Source organism: Cervus elaphus, chromosome 27 (genome assembly GCF_910594005.1).
Source record: "Cervus elaphus chromosome 27, mCerEla1.1, whole genome shotgun sequence".
NCBI classification, from domain to species: Eukaryota; Metazoa; Chordata; class Mammalia; order Artiodactyla; family Cervidae; genus Cervus; species Cervus elaphus.
The window spans coordinates 49,439,844-49,461,726 of NC_057841.1; the positions used below are offsets into that span (position 1 = coordinate 49,439,844).

Sequence of the window (21,883 nt, forward strand, 5' to 3'; positions counted from 1 at the left end):
GTTACTCCATTTTGATTTTGAAAAGATTTTGATTCTTTTCTTTAATGGTTAACGCAGATGTACAATTTATATTTGATAGGCTACAGACTGTCTATTCTAGACTAAGCCAAATCATGTGTTAGTCAGAATGACTTCTCCGTAACTCAGTATTTGAAAGTCTCTTCCACTGTTACCTCTTCAGATTAGCTTCTTTCACTTAGTGATATGCATGTTTCCTTCGTGCCTTTTTATGGCTTGATTTTTTTTAGTGCTGTCTGATATTCCATTGTGTAGATGTGCTGCACTTTATGGATTCACATACTGAAAGGGCATTTTGATTGTTTCTGGCAATTATGAATAAAACTTCATCAGCAACTTCAGAGTGAAAGTTTGTGTATAGATGTGTTTTTAACTCTTTGGAGTAAATACCAGGGAGCGTGACAGCTGGATCATATGGTAAGAGTATGTTTAGTTTTGTAAGAAACCAACAAACTGTCTTCCAAAGTGGCTGTACCATTCTTCATTCCCATCATCAGTGAATGAGAGTTCCCATTGCTCTTTGTCTTCATCAGTATGTGGTAGTGTTAGTGTTTTGGATTTTCACCATTTTAATAGCTGTGCAGTGCTATCTTGTTTTAATTTGCCACTCCTTGATGACATACGTTGTTGAGCATCTTTTCATATATTTGTTTAGACCATCCATATATCTTCTTTTGTGAGGTGTTTGTTCATTTCTTTTGCCCATTTTCAATTGTATTTTTTGTTTTATTATTGTTGAATTTTAGGAGCTCTTTGTATATTTTTCATATAGATCTTTTTTTTTTTTGAATAGTAAAACTTTTTATTTTTTTATTTTTTCATTTATTTTTATTTGTTGAAAGCTAATTACTTTACAATATTGTAGTGGTTTTTGCCATACATTGACATGAATCAGCCATGGATTTACATGTGTTCCCTCATATAGATCTTTATCAGATGTGTCATTTGTAAATATTTTCTCCCAGTTTAAATCACTACTTTTTGTGTTAAATATTTTATTACTTTAAGGATTATAATTTTCCTTTAATCTCCTTTTCTTTTAGACTTCTGGGGACTTTTGCTTTATTTATTTTAGCCTGAATTCAAAGAAAAATGTTTAACTAAATAGCAACAAAATGTGTATAAACTGGGTGATAAAATGCAAATTAATTTTTTTAAAAAGCAATAATTATCTGAATGGCAGAAAACACATTTTGGTTGAAAAGGTGGTACTTACTATGATTCCTTCACAAGGTCTTAGAAATACAAGTTGCTTCATTTTCTGTATTTTCTGGCAATCTGAATAAAAACTTATCACCTTAAGCAACAAAACTTTATTTGAATCATTTTAGGTGGATATCTTTATAAAATAGTGTTTTACTTGCCTACATAAACACCAAATATTGAACATAACTGACTTTGAATCATAATAGAACAGTGTATTCAAAGAACAAGAATGACATGTTTTGAAAAAGGAACGATCAGAGCATAAGAACAAGCTCTTGGAAGTTAAAAATATTATCGGCCAAATAAATTCTGTAGAATGATTTAAAGACAAGGCCAAGAAAGTTGCCCAGAAAATAGAAAAAAAGGAGACCAAAAAACAGGACATGTATAGGGAAAAAAAAATCTTGTAAAACCTGCATTCAGTTCAGTTCAGTTCAGTCATTCAGTCGTGTCTGACTCTTTGCGACCCTATGAATCACAGCACGCCAGGCCTCCCTGTCCATCACCAACTCCTGGAGTTTACTCAAACTCATGTCCATCACCTAGTCAGTGATGCCATCCAGCCATCTCATCCTCTGCCGTCCCCTTCTCCTGCCCCCAATCCCTCCCAGCATCAGGGTCTTTTCCAATGAGTCAACTCTTCACAAGAGGTGGCCAAAGTATTGGAGTTTCAGCTTCAACATCAGTCCTTCCAACACCCAGGACTGCATGCATGCAGCTACTTAAACATCAAATAGTACTATATTTTATCCCTTTTTAAGTTTCTGTTTCATTGTGATAAAATACACATTACATAAATTTTACCATTTTAAACTATTTTTTAAAGGTTTATTTATTTGTTTATTTTTGGCAGTACTGGGTCTTCATTGCTATATGTGAGCTTTCTTCAGTTGCAGCAGGTGGGGGCTACTTTTCATTGAGGTGTGTAGGCTTCTCACTGCAGTGGCCTCCGCTGTTGCAGACCACATGTTTCAGTAGTTTCAGGTTGTGGGCTCTAGAGCATAGCCTGAATAGTTGTGGTGCAAAGGTTTAGTTGTCCCTGGGCATGTGGGATCTTCTCAGACCACGGGATGAACCCATGTCCCCTGCCTTGGCAGGCGGATTCTTAACCACTGGAGCACCAGGAAAGCATAGGTACATGAAGATGTGACTGAGAATTTGCATGGCTGAAAGTGTCTTTGTTCTTAAAAAATGTGATTGTTTGAAAGGGTGTAACCTTCTTAGAAGGAAAGTTATGACCAACCTAGAAAGCATATTAAAAAGCAGAGACATTACTTTCCCAACAAAGGTCCGTCTAGTCAAGGCTATGGTTTTTCCAGGGATCATGTATGGATGTGAGAGTTGGACTGTGAAGAAAGCTGAGTGCCGAAGAATTGATGCTTTTGAACTGTGGTGTTGGTGAAGACTCTTGAGAGCCCCTTGGACTGCAAACATATCCAACCAGTCCATCCTAAAGGAGATCAGTCCTGGGTGTTCATTGGAAGGACTGATGTTGAAGCTGAAACTCCAATACTTTGGCCACCTCTTGTGAAGAGTTGACTCATTGGAAAAGACCCTGATGCTGGGAGGGATTGGGGGCAGGAGGAGAAGGGGACGACAGAGGATGAGATGGCTGGATGGCATCACTGACTCGATGGACATGAGTTTGAGTAAACTCTGGGATTTGGTGATGACAGGGAGGCCTGGCGTGCTACGATTCATGGGGTCGCAGAGTCGGACACAACAGAGCGACTGGACTGAACTGAACCTTCTTATTCTTGTTCCTTTGAAGGTAAAGATCTTTTCTTCCCAGGAACTTTTAGCATCTTTTTAACTTCGGTGTTCTGAAATTACACAACTTTGTTCATGCCAGCCTTTTCCATTCACTGTGCTTGCCGTTGTCAAACCAGACATTCTCATGCTTCCATTCTAAAATAAAATGTCATTTATTATTTCATTGATAAATTATTTCCCTATGCTTTCTCCAGTTTATTTTAACCTGGATTAATTTTTTTAAGATTTTTTTCCCCTATAGTGTCCCATTTTTTGGTCTCTCTCTCTCTTTTTTAAAATATTTTCTGGGCAGTTTTCTTGGCCTTGTCTTTAAACCATTCTACAGAATTTATTTAGATGATAATATTTTTAACTTCCAAGAGCTTGTTCTTATTCTCTGTTCCTTTTTCAAAAGAGTTGGCTAAAGACTAAATGTTAAAAAACTAAGATCATGACATCTGGCCACATTACTGCATGGCAAATACAAGGTGGAAGTAGTGGAAGTACTAGGTGGAAAGGTGGAAGTAGTGAGAGATTTCCTCTTCTTGGGTTCCAAAATCACTGGGGTTGATGACTGCAGCCATGAAATCAGAAGACGATTGCTTCTTGGCAGGAAAGCGATGACAAACCTAGATAGTGTGTTGAAAAGCAGAGACATTACTCTGCCAACAAAGATCCGTATAGTCAAGGCCATGGTCTTCCCAGTGGTCATGTACGGTTGTGAGAGCTGGACCATAAAGAAGGGAGAATGCCAAAGAATTGATGCCTTTGAGCTGTGGTGCTGGAGAAGACTCCTGAAAGTCCCTTGGACAGCAAGGGGATCAAACCAGTCAATCTTAAGGGAGATCAATGCTAAATATTCACTGGGAGGACTGATGCTGAAGCTGAAGCTCCTGTATTTTGGTCATCTGATGTGAACAAATGACTCACTGGGAATGTACCTGATGCTAGAAAGATTGAGGGCAGAAGGAGAAGAGAGTGTCGGTGGATGAGATGGCTGGACGGCATCACTGATGCAGTGAACATGAACTTGGGCAAACTCTGGGAGATGGTGAGGGCTGGCGTGCTGCAGTCCATGGCGTTGCAAAGAGTCAGACATGATTGGGCAACTGAACAACAACAATGCATGTTTCAATTTTATTACATTAATTTTTAGAAAGGTTGGATGAATGCCTGAAAAGTTTCTATGTGTCATCATCATGTTTGTGCCTAGATTTTATGATATAATTTGGGCCACTCGGGCCTTTCTTCCTTTTATCCAGTTCTTACCTGTGTTCTCTTTAGATAAAGGTAAGCATTTTCAAATAAGGGAAGTATTAGTGAAGGTAAATATTTTATGAATACATTTTAAGAGAATGTGAGATACCAGGTAATGTAATTAATACTGATAATGCACATTAATACTATGAATAAAAATACAGCTTCCTTCAGTTTGAATAAGGACATTGTTATTTGGGGATGTCCTCTTTATGGTCCCTGCTACTCAAGAGGATATTCTAAATGCCCGGGTGGGGTTCTCCTGAGTGGTTTGTTGGAACTTATCTCCACATTTTAAAAAAATTTATTTATTTTTAATTGAAGGATTGTAATTGCTTTACAATATTGTGTTGGTTTCTACCAAACATCACCTCCATGTTTGTGAAGGGTCTGGGTGGGATTCTGGGTGAATTTAAGGGCTTCCCTGGTGGCTCAGTGGTAAAGAATCTGCCTGCCAATGCAGGAGATGCAGGTTTGATCCCTGAGTCTCAAATATCCCCTAGAGAAGGAAGTAGCAACCCACTCCAGTATTTTTGCCTGGGAAATCTCATGGACAGAGGAGCCTGGCAAACTACTGTCCATAGGGTTGCAAGAGAGTTTATTTTTTAACATCACTTTCCTTCACCTGGTCCAAATAAATGTGTGTGTATTTGTTCCTTTAGTGATAAGCAATAAAATGCCAATTAGTTTGGCAGTAAGAAGTGAACTAGTCAAGTGCAATCCCAATTGAGATCATTGTACCTTCAGTTTACAATTGAGAAGGCAGCTCTGAGAAGAAAATAACAACTTTATATATCCTTAGAGACCCTAAACTGCCTTGCAGCCTTTAAGTTATGCTTCTTGCTTTTGACAGGTTACAATTACCTTCAAGGGTTTACTGCTATACAAGGAGTATTGTATTTCATTTTCATCCCATCTGCATTTTCTTTTTTGTTCACAGTGTGAGATGAGGACAGAAGCACGACGAAAAAATCTTCTGATTTTGATTTTGCATTACTTAACACAAGAAGGGTATGTTACATTACAGATATTTACAGAGATGATTCCTCTCTTTTCTGACCTCTGCTTTTCCAGATACACACTTTTAAAAGCAATTAATAACTTTATTTTTTAAGCAATTAATAACTTTATTTTTTAGAGCAGTTTTCTATTTACTGAAAAATTGAGCAGAAATTTCTGGTATATGCGCGAGAAGTCCCATATATCAGCAATCCCCCACCCTGCCTACTGTCCCCTGTTACAGCTCACACTGGTATGGTGTGTTTGTTGCGCTTGATGAGTTGATATTGATATATTATTATTATTAAAGTCTGTAGTTTACGTCAGAGTTCACTCTTGTGTCGTGTAGTTCTATGAGTTTTGACAAAGGCATGATGTCACATATCCACCGTTGTAGTATCGTACAGAATAGCTTCTCTGCTCTAAAAATCTCTTGTGCCCTACCCATCAATGCCCCCACCCCACCTCCAGCAACCTAGACACATACTTCTATTGTCTCATTTAGCTAGATGTTTTTCACATTGTGCATTTAAAAAAAGTTTATTAACCAAGCTACCCAGTTCATGGGATACTTGCCCTTTCCCCTTCAGGTTTGAAGATGGTGTAGGCCTTTTAATAAGATTTCTGAAGTCCCACTGCTGGCACACAAAGATAACATTCTCACTCCTCAGTTTTCCTTCCCTCAAGATAAAGGTTTTACATTTACCTGGATGACTTGTACTCAACTGTCTTTCCTGAGGTAATTGGGAGGCATTTGAGTTTGGCCATTTACCTCATTTGAAAATGTGTGAGCATTGGAGAAGGAAATGGCAACCCACTCCAGTACTCCCGCCTGGAGAATTCCATGGACAGAGGAGGCTGGCGGGTTACAGTCCACGGGGTCACACGACTGTGTGACTAGAAAAAAAATGTGTGTGCGCTTACAATGACGACTGCTGATATGCTGGGTGTTGGGAGAGGAAGAGAGACTGCAAAGTATCCGTTTTCCATTTATTTTTTATTTTATTTTGACTGGTGCACTGTGCGGCATGTAGGATATTAGTTCCCCAATAAGGGGTCAAACCCTCACCCCCTGCATTAGAAATTCAGAGTCTTAACCACAGGTCCACCAGGGAAGTCCCTGAAGGCTACACTTTAGAGTTTCATTTCCTTTTAATTTTCAGCCTGGAAGAAAATATTCAGGTTTCAGGGTTAGAGCTGAACACTTTTGAGTTTAAGCAGTGGTTCTCAACCTGGAGAACTGCTAAGAGAATATCTGACGACGTCTGGAGTCCTTCTGAGTGTTGTACTGACATCCGCTGGGAAGAGGCCGGGATGCTGCTGAACGCCCTTCAGGTGCACAGGACAGCCACAAATGTCAATCACGCCCCAATGGAGAAACCTTTCCTTAGAGCACAAAGAACCAGCCAGCTCCTGGTATTTTCCCAGAAGACTGAATGAGCATCTCTTCCTCCGATAAACATCATAGCTGTCCGTGAAATAGGAGATCTACTGTAGCTGAGAGTCTCATAACCCTAGTGTTGAGGTAGGAAGGCAAGCTGAAGAGGGTAGGTGGTGGCTGGGATGGAAGTGAGAGTTGATGCTTGTTTCTCTGATCTGTGCCAGCAGCAGCTGTTTTAAATAAATCTAGCGCCCTCCCAAGGGGAATGACCATTCTAGAGACCTTCAGGGATTTTTCTTTTAAGCTCTAAGGGAAGTAGTATTAGGGTCCCCCTTTTACATTTGAAGAAACTGAGGCTTAGGGGCGTCTAGGAGCTTGCTGGAAGTCTCCTAGCTCTAAGTGGGGGCACTTTGCAGTCCTGTCTCGCCCCCAAAGTCATTCAGGGTCTGATTCCTCTGCTCTGGTGTGGAGGACTTGTTTTTGTTTGAGGATTACCTCAGGAAAATAAAAATGTATGTGGGGCATATTTTTTGAGTTTTTTTTTTTTTTTAATGGCTTTTAAAAGTCAGAAAATGAAATCTCTGCAAATGTATTGAAGCATTCTTTTGTTATTGAAAGATTTGAATTTTTATCATGGGAATTTTTTTTTTTTTTTGGCCAAAATTTCAAAGGCATCCTTTTTGGTGATGGATTATAACACAGCATTTTTAAAAAACTTTTAATCTTATATTGGAGTATAGCCGATTAACAAAGTTGTGATAGTTTTAGGTGAACATCGAAAGGGACTCAGCCCTATGTTATACATATCTCCAATCTCCCCAAACTCCTCTCTCCTCCAGGCTGCCACATAACACTGAGTGGAGTTCCATGTGCCATACAGTAGTTCCTTGTTGGTTTCCATTTTAAATATAGCAGTGTGTACATGTCCATCCCAAAGTCCCAAATTATCCCTCCCCGCCCTTTCACCTAGCAACCATAAGTTCGTTCACTAAGTTAACACAGGATTTAAAAATTCATTTTGTTTATTTACTTATTTACTTTTGGCTGCATTGGGTCTTCATTGCTTTGGGAGGGCTTTCTCTAGTTGCGGCAAGCAGGGGATACTCTTTGTTACGGTGCGTGGGCTTTTCATGAAGGTGGCTTCTCTTGTTGCAGAGGAGGCTTCAGTTGTTGCAGTACACGGGCTCAGTAGTTGTGGAGCATGGGCCTTGTTGCTCCATGGAACGTGAAATCTTCCCAGAGCAGGGATCAAACCTGAGTCCCCTGCATTGGCAGGCAGATTCTTATCCCACTGTGCCACCAGGGAAGTCCCAACAATTTTTTTTTTAACAGCATTTTTGAAAAAACTTTGTTACTGAATAATATGATTTCTCCCCTGGATTGACCACATTAGATCTTTAATGACAAAATGTGGCCTTTCACATAATACCTTAACTTCACAATTTTGGAAATGACCTTTTTTCTCCTGGTAAACAGGATGAACATGGTAAACATCACTGCAGATGGTGACTGCAGCCATGAAATTAAAAGACTCTTACTCCTTGGAAGGAAAATTATGACCAATCTAGAGAGCATGTTAAAAAGCAGAGACATTACTTTGCCAACAAAGATCCACTTAGTCAAAGCTTTGGGTTTTCCAGTAGTCATGTATGGATGTGAGAGCTGGACTGTAAAGAAAGCTGAGTGCTGAAGAATTGATGCTTTTGAACTGTGGTGTTGAAGACTCTTGAGAGTCCCTTGGACTGCAAGGAGATCCAACCAGTCCATCCTAAAGGAGATCAGTCCTGGGTGTTCATTGGAAGGACTGATGCTGAAGCTGAAACTCCAATACTTTGGCCACCTGATGGGAAGAACCAACTCATTTGAAAAGACCCTGATGCTGGGAAAGATTGAAGGCTGGAGGAGAAGGGGATGACAGAGGATGAGATGGTTGGATGGCATCACTGACTAGGTGATGGACATGAGTTTGAGTAAACTCCAGGAGCTGGTGATGGACAGGGAGGCCTGGCATGCTGCGGTCCATGGGGTCACAAAGAGTCGGACACGACTAAGCGACTGAACTGAAACATGATGAACTGCATCAACAAACATTTCTCAGTCCACTTACTTTGAAACACATAGTTTTATCAGACACTTCTCTTTTTGGTGTTGGGGGTTTAAATTTTATTGAGAAAATGGCTCATTCTTTCCACATCATCACCAGTCTCTGGCCAGAGAAATGAATCCCTGGCCCCCACGCCTAGTTGGCAGGCAGACCAATCAGGTGATGCTCAACTACTAAATCTCTGTCCCCACGTAGCAAGGGAGTGAACACCAGAGCCGGAGAAGGGCAACTGACGAGCCAGGCAGTCTGCATGTGGGCAGTGGTTTGCTCTGCACTTTTCACCATTCATTGATGGAAAGCACTTCCAAGAGCAGCATAGTGCCAAGTGTCTGCTCTAAAACCAGGGCTGGCGGGTTGGTGTGGTAAGAAGGGCTTGCAGGGTGGAAACACAGACTCAGGAGCCAGCATTATTGTTGTTCAGTCACTAAGTCATGTCCGACTCTTTGTCACCTATGGGCTGCAGCATGCCAGACTTCCCTGTCCTTCACTATCTCTGGAGTTTGCTCAAACTCATGTCCACTGAGTCAGTGATGCTATCCAACCATCTCATCCTCTGTCACTCCCTTCTCCTGATGCTCTCAATCTTTCCCAGCGTCAGGGTCTTTTCCAATGAGTCAGCTCTTCGCATGAGGTGGACAGAGTATTGGAGCTTCAGCTTCAGCATCAGTCCTTCCAATGAATATTCAGGGTATGTTTCCTTTAGGATTGACTGGATTGACTTGTTTGATCTCCTTGCTGCCCAAGGGCCTCTCAAGAACCTTCTCCAGCACCACAATTCGAAAGCATCAGTTCTTCAGTGCTCAGCCTTCTTTATGATCCAGCTCTCACGTGACGACTGAAAAAACCATGGCTCTGACTATAAGACCTTTGTCGGCAAAGCGATATTTGCTTTTTAATACTCTGTCTCGGTTTGTCATAGCTTTTCTTCCAAGGAGCAAGCTTTTTTTTTTTTAAAATTTCATGGCTTTAGCTACCATCTGTAGTGATTTTGGAGCCCAAGAAAATAAAATATGCCACTGTTTCCACTTTTTCCCCATTTATTTGCCATGAAGTGATGGGAGTGGATGACATGATCTTGGTTTTTTGAATGTTGACTTTTAAGCCAGCTTTTTTACTCTCCTCTTTTACCTTCATCAAGAGACTTTGCCTTGATGGAGGAGCCAGTCTGCTTTGGTTCAAATGCCCACTCTACTCTTTGCTAACCAGTGACCTTGGTCAATTTACTTACTTTCTTTGTCCTTCAGTTCCCTTGCTTGTAAAATGGAGTAATGGAAGATAATGAGTGTCAGGCACATGTTTTTATTATGAGGATTAAATATGCTTAGAGTAGTGCCTGATACCAAGTGAGCATATTTGAGTCTTTCTTACTTTTACTGTGGAGTAGGTACGAGCTGGATTTTATTCTTCTAATACACAGCCTGGTTCAGTGAAGGACTTAAAGCAGTTAAAAATGTGGGTTTGGCCCCTTTTTCATTACCTTTTGATAAAAATCTCAGCTCCATTCAAAAAACTCTGAGCTAAATTACCTTAAGACAGTGTTTTCTAAGTGCCTGGAACTCTGCAGCAGTCATTGGGCAGGATGTTAATTGATGTGACTTAAAATGAGCTTTATGGTCAAGTAAGCCTGGCAAACATTGGGTTCAGTTCAGTCCTCAGTCGTGTCCGACTCTTTGCGACCCCATGAACCACAGCACACCAGGCTTCCCTGTCCATCACCAACTCCGGGATTCCACCCAAACCCATGTCCATTGAGTCGGTGATGCCATCCAACCATCTTATCCTCTGTCGTCCTCTTCTCCTCTTGCCCTCAGTCTTTCCCAGCATCAGGGTCTTTTCCAATGAGTTAGCTCTTCGCATCAGGTGCCCGAAGTATTGGAGTTTCAGCTTCAACATCAGACCTACCAATGAACACCCAGGACTGATCTCCTTTAGAATGGACTGGTTGGATCTCCTTGCAGTCCAAGGGACTTTCAAGAATCTTCTCCAACACCATAGTTCAAAAGCATCAATTTTTTGGAGCTCAGCTTTCTTTAGAGTCCAAATCTCACATCCATACATGGCCACTGGAAAAACCATAGCGTTGACTAGACGGACCTTTGTTGACAAAGTAATGTCTCTGCTTTTTAATATGCTGTCTAGGTTGGTCATAACTTTTCTTCCAAGGAGTAAGCATCTTTTAATTTCCTGGCTGCAGTCACCATCTGCAGTGATTTGGGAGCCCAAAAAATAAAGTCAGCCACACTGTTTCCATTGTTTCCCCGTTTATTTGCCATGAAGTGATGGGACTGGATGCCATGATCTTAGGTTTCTGAATGTTGAGCTTTTAAGCCAACTTTTTCACTCTCCTCTTTCACTTTCATCAAGAGGCTCTTTAGTTCTTCACTTTCTGCCATAAGGGTGGTGTCATCTGCATATTTGAGGTTATTGATACTTCTCCCGGCAATCTTGATTCCAGCTTGTGCTTCCTCCAGCCCAACATTTCTCATGATGTACTTTGCATTTAAGTTAAATAAGCAGGGTGACAAGATACAGCCTTGACGTACTCCTTTTCCTATTTGGAACCAGTCTGTTGTTCCATGACCAGTTTTAACTGTTGCTTCCTGACCTGCATACAGATTTCTCAAGAGGCAGGTCATGTGGTCTGGTATTCCCATCTCTTTCATTTTCCACAGTGTATTGTGATCCACAGTCAGAGGCTTTGGCTTAAACTGGGTTAAACAGGCTCCTTTATTTCCTGACTTCTCAGGTCTTCTAATTTACATACAATGGGAATATCTGTGCTAATGTCACAGTATTTAGGGCTTTGCAAACCAATTTGGCCAAGGAACTCATTTTTCCTCAGGCCATCTTTAGAGACTAGTTTTTCTTGGAACACTCTGAGAAATGCTGCCTTCACAGATTCACCGACCCTTATAAACCTGAACTCACCTTATAAGACCCCAACATCATGAGCATTGTATTAATAGATGCTTGATAAGTGTTATTCGAACAGCCATTGAGGAACTTACTAGCAGGTAGATGGGTGAAATAATTGGAAAGAAAGACACAGCCAGTAACACAGGTAATTAGTAGGTTTTTTTTTTTTTTTTGTATTCTCGAAACTGTATCAGAAAGGAGAACTGTAAAAACAAAAAGACAAAAGTCACGTAGCTATCCTTTCTCCTGCAGGTGCTATTATGGCCTCAAGAATTGACTGTTTACAAAGTATGCATTTCCCCTTTCTGCCAGGAGATGGCCTCTGGCATCTGTAATTGATAAAAGTTATGCTAAAGTTGATCATTTCCAGAGACCGGCTGGGAAAGGGAGAAATGAATGAATTATCAAGTTGAAAAATGTTTAAGGACATATTAGTGTCACAAAAGTAGACCCGCCTTTAATGAAAAACTGAGAGGATTGATTTTTGTATATTAAAATAAATAGTTAGAGAAAGCTTTGTAGGGAAGGTGATATGAGCTGGTTTTGAAAGATGTATAGAATGTGGATAGACAGCTGTGATGGACAAGGACGCTTTAGACGGGGCCACAGAGCCAGAAGGGGCAGGGCATAAGTGAACCAGTGGGTAAGCAAAGAGCAGAGTTCAAATGCGTGAGGGAGAGTCAGGGAGAGCAGGCTGTGAGGGGTCATGGCTGCGGTTCCTCTAGCTCTGCATGTGCATCTCCGCTGGCCTGCCTCCACCAGCCTCTCATCTTTCTTACTGAGTCTTTCTCCTTACTGCTCACACCTCTTTTTAAAGTCCTGTCCTGTCACTCTGTTGGTTAAGAACTTCCAGTAGCTTCTCCTACCAACTCTGTTAAATTCAGACCTTGTTCAAGCCCAAATAGTGGAATAGGAACACATAGACATAGCTCTGGGGACTTCCCTGGTGGTCCAGTGGTTAAGACCTTCACTCCCAGTGCAGGGGGTACAGGTTCGATCCCTGGTGGGGGAACTGTGATCCCACATGCCCCATGGAATGGCAAAAAAAAATAAATCCTATTTCTCTGATCAATTAGTTTAGGAAATATGAGGCCTGCCATCATCTATTGTTATCATTTTTAAGCCAAACTATGATCCTGGAAAGTGTTCAGAATGTGATGTCAGGAAAGCAATCTTTATATATAGGCAATCTCTAATGTATGTTCCCATCTTTTCTTTTTTTTAAACGAGTGCATATTTGTAAGTATATTTTATTTTGTCATTTTAAAATGTTTGGAAAGAGAGAAACTGTTAACATTGTCTCTGAGTAGTGCAATTTTCTTTTGGCTTTTCTGTATTTTCTAATTTTTTCTTAAATGAGCGTGTATTATAGCATACTAAACAAAAAATTATTAATAAAAATGGATTTAGTTTTTTTCTATGTAAAATGGAGATTAAGACATAGGATAGAAGCCTGATGAGCCATTAATAAGACTAGAAGCTGACCGACCTGATCAATTGCAAATTCTTTAAAATAAGCAAGGTACTGGAAATAGTCATGGCAACCTCTTTTAAGAAAGTTTAGTCCTCTGACTGATCTGAATCTGGAACACAGAAGGAAGCATAATAAAAAAGAAAGTTTTCTCCTCTATATGTTCCCAGGTTTGAAATCAAAGAGAAATAACTCTAACTGGGGTCCTTAATCTGAGGTCCTTGGATGAGTTCCTGAAATTATATGCTAATTTGTACGTATTTGCACATTTTTCAGGAGAGCGTTTTTGGTTTTAAAAGAGGCTGAGGACTCAGATTAAAACCAGAGAGTTTTTCCACTTTTGGAGGATTGTGAGACAAGAAGCTTGCTTTTATTGCTAAGACCACTTAACTCAGACAGCCTTATGACTGACCAGGTTAAAATGAGTGAGGGACCCATGGTGACGACACTACATGCATAAAGAGGAACCTGGTGGTGTAATCTGTGATCGATGAAGAAATTATCAGAAACAATACATCCAAGTAGATGACATTTTCTTATACTAAATTTCCTTAGTGATGTCGATCAACAGATTTTTGGAATCCCCTTCAGAGCACATGACATATTCTTTTGAGTCACTTCAATGATGGTAAACCTTGCCTGTTGTGGTTAAACTGGGGTTTTATCAATTGTCATAAAATGTTACCTAAAATGAATACTAGTAAATAAAGAAGTAAGCAAGTTGGGCAAATAACTGTCTTTGGCTAAACATGAATAAAAGTAAATTACAAGACATTTTCTTAGTTGATTTACTTATTTGACTTTTAAGTACTTCCAAAATGTCTTCTTACTTTTTATTTATATATTTACTTGGCCATGCTACGTCTTAGTTTTGACACCTGGAATTTTCCATCTGCATTGAGGCATATGGGATCTTTAGTTGTGGCATGTGAACTCTTAGCTGCAGCATGTGGGATCTAGTTCCCCGACCAGGGATCAAATCCAGGCCCCCTGCATTGGGAGTGGAGAGTCTTAGCTGCTGGACCACTAGGGAAGTCCCCAAAATGTTTTGAAAGACAGTATTTGGATATACTTAACCTATGTGGTGGAGCTCCTTACTATATAGGCAAACCTTGTATATTCTAGTTTTTGTTTAATGTACTCTTTAATATACTCTTACTGTTTGTATTGAGTTTCTTTGGACTTTGCCTTTATTCTTTTTACCTAGAGTTAATTTTTTCTTTCTTTTGTGAAATGGCCAGATATATTGATGCAGCCAATGCTTTGGAGCAAGAAACTAAAATGGGGTTACGACGCTTTCAAGTTTGTGACAACGTTGATCTTGAAACTATTTTGATGGAATATGAGAGCTATTATTTTGTAAAATTTCAGAAATACCCCAAAATTGTCAAAAAGGCATCAGACACAGGTACATGGCTATTTTCTAGAAGTAAGGCGCTATCTCATCTTCAAGTTCTGTGTGTCTTCCTCATTTTATTCCGAGATAGAGGATGTCCCCCACCCTACACTGAAAGAATACACCAGAAGGATTCTGTAGCCTCTTTTAGATCCAGTGCAGACAATTTAAACATGATCGTCTGGACACTGATGTCCCTTTTTGTCATGTCGGCATTTGCTTGAGGACTATATGATTTAGGGCAATGAAAACAAAACTCCAGTGTGTCACAGGTACTTTTTAGAAGATCAACATTAGTTTCATTTCTTTAGAGATGGAAAGAGCTGTTGGAAGACAATAAATGACAGAAGACTTTTTTTTCTTGTTGGGAAGACCTATTATCTATTTTGAAAATAACATGAAAATGAGTATTGGTGAGGCTAATAGCTCATGTATAGATAATGAAATGCTTTTGAAAGCCATCAATCCAGATAATGATCAATATAATGCAAAGACCCAGTATAGGTTAGCAGTCAAGGAGGCTGGCTGGAGGAAAGATCTAAAGTTAGGGCCCTGTGTTTTGTAGTGACATTGACTTAGAAGTCTGTAAGTGGGGGAAGTAATTATAAACCAAGGGAGATCATTGTCCTGTTTACAAGGAACTTGTTAAGCCACAGACTTTAACATTTCATGTAGGGACCAGGAAACCAAAAGGAACGTCAATTAAAAATAGCCAGGGCTGAATCACAGAGCTGGAAGGGGTCCGAGAGAGAGATTTAATCTGCGCTCTGTTCCAGTTCCATGTTCATAGCTCTACATCCTTGACTGGTTATTGGATCTGAGTTTTGGCAGAAAAAAGCAGAGACTCCTAACCACTGGGCCACCAGGATTGTTACTGACATGACTTGATTTTAATGCTAGTTCTAGCTTGGAACCACACTCTCCTGGGATATTGAACACAATGTCTTTAGTTTAAGGTAAATGGGCAGGATTTGACTGATAAGTGTTCCATTCTGGTGTCCCAGAAAGTGAAAGTGAACATGTTAGTTGCTCAGTTGTGTCCAATTCTTTGCGACCCCATGGACTGTATAGCCCGTCAGGCTCCTCTGTCCATGGAATTCTCCAGGCAAGAATACTGGAGTGGTGGCCATTCCCTTCTCCAGGGGATCTTCCTAACCCAAGGATCGAACCCCGGTCTCCTGCACTGCAGGCAGATTCTTTACTGTCCAAGCCATGTCCCAGGGACCACAGCGAAACAGTGTCAAGTTCATGAAAACTTAATGAAATGGTAACTATAAAGCAGCCCACACTGGAGCTGCCACCAAGTCTGTGGTCTCCCAATACATTTGATATCTTCTGAGGCCTTTGGGGGTCTTTGTGTGGAAATGCTTGGGAAGCATGGGCTTCTTTCTTTTTGCTGGTAATTCCATTCCTCTCTAGATGAGAATAGCTTACAGTTTCTGCAAGTAGCACAAATTTTAAGAACAATGTAAAAGGACAGACATACCTGAAAAATCACTTTCTCTTAAAAACTTAAATTTCCTTCTCCTCTTGATATTTGTTTTGCCACAGCAGAAAACAATTTACCTCAAAGAAGTGGAGGGAAGACCAGAAGGTAAAGTAAATGGTAATTCGTCTTGACCAACTCAATCCTTAAGAGTTTGTGGGATCCGTTTCCGGAAGATTCTCCAGTGCGGCTCCATGTCTGCAGACCAGCAATATCAAATCATGGTCCTGTGACGCTGGGGGTCCAGCCATGGGCTCCCCTCATGTTACAGACGGCCAGGATGTGGACCAATGTCTGTTGGCTGTCTGCTTTTACCACCAAGATTTGCATCCACTGATGCTTTGTCTTTCTAGGCTAGGTGGTATGAAAAGTATAGACCTTAAGAGACCAAAAGATCCAGGTTCAGTTCCTGGCTCTGCCACTTACAAGCTTGATGCAACAGTCTGACACATAGTGAGTTCCCAGAACATAGTAAGCACCTCCCCAGAAATATTTTTCCTTTTCAAATCATAAAGGTCATTTCTCTGTGTACCCCAGATCACATGTCCTGACAGTCTGGAGGGAATCAGGTCTTTCTCTTCCTCTCTTTTTCTCACACTCACCTTACATTTCTTTCTCCAGCTTCTCAAATCCCAGTCTCATTTGGGAGTCGTGGTATCTGACTGGAGCCCCTCTGTTTCCTGACTCTTCTGGGTTGACACAGAAGAGGATCAGCCTCACTTGCCTCAGTGTCCCCCACGTTCCTCTCATTCTACTCCGGGCCACACGCCTGTCAGCAGAGCCTGTTCACAAAGTGCCCAGGACTGCATAGCTACGGGGCATCAAGGCCTGTGGCTCTTTGCTATTACAGGAAAGCCCAGACCTCAGGGGAAAGTGGCAGTGGGCTTCCAGTAGAGACCACAAATCACTCAGGCTGTGAGCAAATTAAAAAAAAAAATCTTAGGACACAATTAAAAGAAGAAAACTTAGATTGTGATCGTAGGTAACTCATTGGACCCTTGAGAGCTTTTGTGAGCCCCACTGGGCTCCCTGCTCTGTGATCTAAGTCCCTTGTCCACAGCCTGAGAAGGAAGGGACTAAGACTCCTGCCTCATCTTTTATAAGTGAAGACCTTTGGCGTCGTTTAAAGAAGAGCGGCAGACCCGAGCCTACTTCACTATGACAGTCATGGGGACCCTCAGCCCAAGGCTACCTTTGCTTTTGTGCAGTTCTTTCCGAACAGTCTCTTTGTTTTCACCCAAGTGTTCTTCTTTCCTTTGTAGTTTCCATAAATCTAGTCAGACTCCGGTAATAAATGATAACTACTTGTGAACAGAAACAGTGCGGAGCATTTTAAGAGGCAGCTTTGGAATGCGTAAGGAAACCTGATTGCTTTTCAGCCACAGGGTCATCCCTGGAACTTCCTCAGCACTCCGTATCTGGCAGAATGCTCTGGGAGCGAATGTCTGGGAGCGCCTTGCTCCTTTAGGCCTGGAGCAGGGTGGCACGGGGCAGCCGTGGGTTTCTTCAGCTCCTCTCTGGGTAGCTGTTTATACACGGCAACCATCGAGGTTGGGTGGCAAATTGTTGGCGTCAAGGAAGATAACTAGAAAAGTGATGCATGGCATTTGTGAATAGTCTTATACTCTAAGTAGTTATCGAAATGAGAGGTTGTGTCATGAGAGGAGGCGGTGGACCCTCTATCCCTGCCTTAGACCTGGGGGGTAGACTGATGATGGACAGGGCCAGGCTGGACTGGGTGGGAGGATGGTCCAGATGGATTTGTGCCTGCAGATCTTTCCAGAACTCTCTTTCAATGCACTGTGTGAAAAAAAAATAATAATAAAATAAATGCACTGTGTGAGGTGTTTGAGATCTTAGGTTCAGTTAACAGGATTTCCTCCAAGGTCTTTGTTCCCTGCCCTAGGGTGATGACCGACAGTTGTCAGAATCTTCCCAAGATCAACCAGCAGAGGCCGCGGTCCAGAACCACGATGGGAAAGCCCGGGGACGCCAGGCCCCTCCACACGGAGCTTCCTAAACAGGTCAGGATGGCTTTGCTTGGCGCTTGTACCATTGCAGGTGGCTGAGATACAGCCCCAAGGAAATAGTCACGTTTATTTGTTCATCGAGGACAGTTTGATTTTGTTCAGTTACAGAGTTTCTTCCAGCACTTGGAAGGAGGACTCCTTCCTCCCCACGAACTTTCGGCTGGTCTGAGTGCTGGGCGACAGACAGGACTTGAGGGGTGACTCCTAGGCCCAGTCGGAGCAGGAGGGCCTGGTTCCCACGAGGCTCAGTCTTCCCCTTGAGGAAGCTGGAGGGGCCAGCTCTTCCTGTCCCACGGGTTGTCCCTGGGATCCTAGGTGTAGGTTGGGGTAGTCTTGGTGTGGCTGGGCACACATGGTGGGTCGCTAACCCAGACCTCCACACTGGGCTTTCTGGGGGGAGAGATGGGCAAGCAAGAGGAGAGAGAGCCCGGCAGGTAAGTGAAACCCGTGCTGAGAACCTTCGGTTCAGGACCAAAACATACCAACCAGGTTTAAAGGAAAGAGAACCAATGGAAATGGAGAAGAGGAATGGGAAGAATGCATACCAAAGCTGTCCGGGGGGATAGAAAGTCATTATCTCACAACTCAGTTGGTCAGAGGGAATCTCTCATCTTCAAGGGGGTTGTGTAATCTTGGCCATTGTGGACGGGCTCAGGTGGAAGCTAGGTAAAGCGGGAGGGGGCAGGATGCATCCCACAGGAGGCTGCATTTCCAAACTCAGCCACCCCTGGCCACAAACACCTCTGATTCCCGGAAAAAAGACAGGTCTGTGAGTGGAGATGGGTGGAGGCCCAGCCATTTCTTCCACTGTTTGTGGGGTTCAGAGCCCGTGGCTTCCTGGGACAGCTCCTTCCACCCAGTACAAGCAGAATTTATTCGTCTTATTGGATCTGCACAAAAGTGGCGGAATCACACATGGAGGTCCCCATTTGCAGAAGGATTTGGGACGACAGGACAGGCAGCTGCAGCCAGCATCTCAAAGTTGCTTTCTGTTGCTGACTTCTCACTGTCTTCCTCTTTCTCCAGGAGGTTGTCAATCACACTCACAAGGAGAGTGCTGACTTCGGCTTAAGTATCTCTGGAATCAACAAAGGCAGTGGAGAAGTAAACGTCCGTCCACAAAAAGTAAGTGGGACTCATGAACCGAACACTGAATGGGGAATTTCCCTTTTCTTTTTGAAAATGAAAAATTTTGAGTGTCACATTTGTCAAACCGGTAGGGTAATATGTGATGATCAAAGGTTGGCTATGGGGTGAACCAGAAAGAGATGGGCTGAGGATGAAACCCTGAGGTCCTGGGCTGGGTCTCACTTCTGGATGGATGGATTTGAATGAGTGGCTCCATCTCCAAGGGGTTCAGTTTCCCATTTGTAAATTGCAGTTTGGAAGAGGTGGCTTGGTTCCTTTCAGCTTAAAAATCCTGTGATTACAGTGATAGACCGTCCTGCATTATTTAAGGAGTTGTGGTCGCACATTCATTCCTTTCTGCCCTGTCAGTGGGAGCTGACTAGCAGTGTCCCTTTCTCCTTGGAGATACGGCTCCAGATTTGAATGTAATTTCATGTGAACCTCAGTTGATATAAGGCTGATGTTGTCCTCAATACCTATTTCTACTGCTTTCCTAATGAACTTCACGTCCTGATTCGTACGTAATAGTCTCTGAAACAGAAAAGACCCAGTTTGGGTAGCTGTAGGCTAAAGGTAGGTAAAAATGCGTCACTTGGAAATAAAAAGCAGCATCAACACCAGTGTGTTTCTCTTGACTGTAACTTTGAGGACTGAATTCCGTTCAGTTACCTTTCTTTCTTTGATCGTATGGGACTGCTGACCCACCCCTAGCCAGCTCTTCTCAGGCAAATTAAACTCTGGGTGTGTGTGTCTGGAGGGAAATGGGGAGCATCTCCCTGGAAATCAAGGGGAACTGGCTCCTTTTAGGGCCTCAATTATATGGGTGATGGCTGGAGATGACACATTCCAATCAGTGCCGCCCACAAAAAAGTACTTCCTTGCTCACCATTACTACCTTCATCACATTTTCCGATCACTTTTGTGCCCAGCAGTGTTGCAGCATTAGTTGCTCTTATGAACATCTCACGTTGATATGCATGGATATTTCTGATCAGGTCAAGGAAGGGGCTATTTAATCCAACACTTAACCTTTGAAAGAATCTGGCTATAAATTCTGTTTGCAGCAGAAGTGCCCTCAGGTTAAACCGTGGAGTTTCTCCCTAGCATTTCATGAGCTGCATAAGGGCTTATAGTCAGGGGCCCATCTCCAAAAATGGGTGTTTCATTGCCATCTCAGAGGTGCCCAATCTCAGAGCCTCCAAAGCTCACGATACCCAAGTCCCCCTGCAAATTTACTAGGTGTGTTGTTCTCAAGGCACCAGCTTTGAAGTCAGCCTGCTTAGGTTCAAATCCCACGTCTCGCCTTCCTGACTGCTTCTTGGGCAAGTTTTTAGATCTCTCCAAGCCTCATTTCTCTCATCCGTGAAATGGAAATAATCATAGTGTCCACCTCCAATGTCATAATGAATGGAGAACACATGATAAACACTCAATAAGTGTTGGCTACTGTTATTGTTATTTAATTTTGACATGTATCCTTGCTTTTTCCTTCTTCCTCTGGGGGGACAGTGGCGTCAGAAGAAATCTGGGTATGGCAGATAGATATCTGGGTTTGAATCCTGGTCTTAAGTCCCTTGTTAGCTGTGGGACCCTGGGTAGATCATTTTGCTTCTCTAGGCTTACCTCCACATCTGTGAAACTAGGATGCCACTCCCGACTAGCAGAAGTGTTACAAGAATTGGCAGTAATCCACAGTGGGTGCCTCACACACCTGATTTGTGCCAGGCACTCTCCTGAGTGAAGGTACAGTATAGTCAGTAAATAGGAACTATCATTATTCTTGTGCCAATGAGTTCTTCCCATGTGTGGAATATTTTAAAAGGAAGATGATACAGGGGAAGTGGACACGTAGGAAACTGACGGTGTGTCAAGAATTGAAAAATGCTCAGGAATTTTATTCAAGCCAACTTCATTGTGAAAAATTTATTTATAACATGTTTTGTTTTTTTTTTCCTGGAGTGCCCCAACCTGAGGAAATCATCTTGATCATTATTAGCATAGCTTCCTCTTAAAGCTTCACTTTCAGTTTGCACTGCAGACCATGGTACATAAATGTGTCTTGATTTAATGAAGCTGAGCTATTAAGGATAGTCTCCCCTCCTGTTTTAATGGCCACTGCAATAACTATTATTACTCCCTTTCAGGGCCCAATCATTGACTTCCGAGGGCTGCTCACAGATGCCATCAAAGGAGCAACCAGTGAACTTGGCTTGAACAGCTTCGACTGTAACCCAGACCCCTCTGTAAGTGGCTAGGATGGGACATTCATCTTGCAAACTGCCAAAATCCAGATGAAATTCTGGAATATAATTTTGAGTCCAGAGGAGCCCTGAGATCCAGTTAAAGGTCACAGTGATCTGCCACCATTTGTGTCATGGAGCTCTGTGCCCTGTTTTCCTTCCTAAGTGATGAAGCAATATTGTAACGTGAGGCTTTCTACTATCATCATCAGGAACGACTGTTGAAACCTCTGAGTGCATTTATTGGCATGAACAGTGAGATGCGAGAATTGGCAGCCGTGGTGAGCCGGGTAAGATCTGATATTCAATTCACAAATTTACGGAGGCAGACTGGGGCTCCAGGAGCATTGTGGGCTGCTTCTTTTATTAATAACAATAAATATGATCATTTATTTATAAAGTGCCCCCACTTGCGAAGGCACTCATATTGTTTAGAGGCACAATAATGCATGATGAATAAATTATAGAATCATAAAATTACAATACAAAAAGCCCACCA

General features: G+C 42.1%; 1 protein-coding gene across 7 annotated transcripts in view; it reads left to right on the forward strand.

Annotated features, from left to right (window-relative positions):
• The window catches only part of KATNAL2 (katanin catalytic subunit A1 like 2), a 96,689-nt gene that overhangs the window by 37,672 nt on the left and 37,134 nt on the right, over positions 1-21,883 (forward strand). For 4 of the 7 annotated variants that reach the window (XM_043889191.1, XM_043889195.1, XM_043889198.1 and 1 more), the window contains 7 exons: positions 5,174-5,244; positions 14,346-14,512; positions 16,052-16,094; positions 17,893-18,010; positions 19,043-19,141; positions 21,289-21,387; positions 21,597-21,674. In XM_043889191.1, the coding sequence (XP_043745126.1) occupies positions 5,174-5,244; positions 14,346-14,512; positions 16,052-16,094; positions 17,893-18,010; positions 19,043-19,141; positions 21,289-21,387; positions 21,597-21,674 (675 nt within the window). The remainder of the gene's footprint in view (positions 1-5,173; positions 5,245-14,345; positions 14,513-16,051; positions 16,095-17,892; positions 18,011-19,042; positions 19,142-21,288; positions 21,388-21,596; positions 21,675-21,883) is intronic. The other 3 variants (XM_043889192.1, XM_043889194.1, XM_043889197.1) reach the window with 3 other exon arrangements.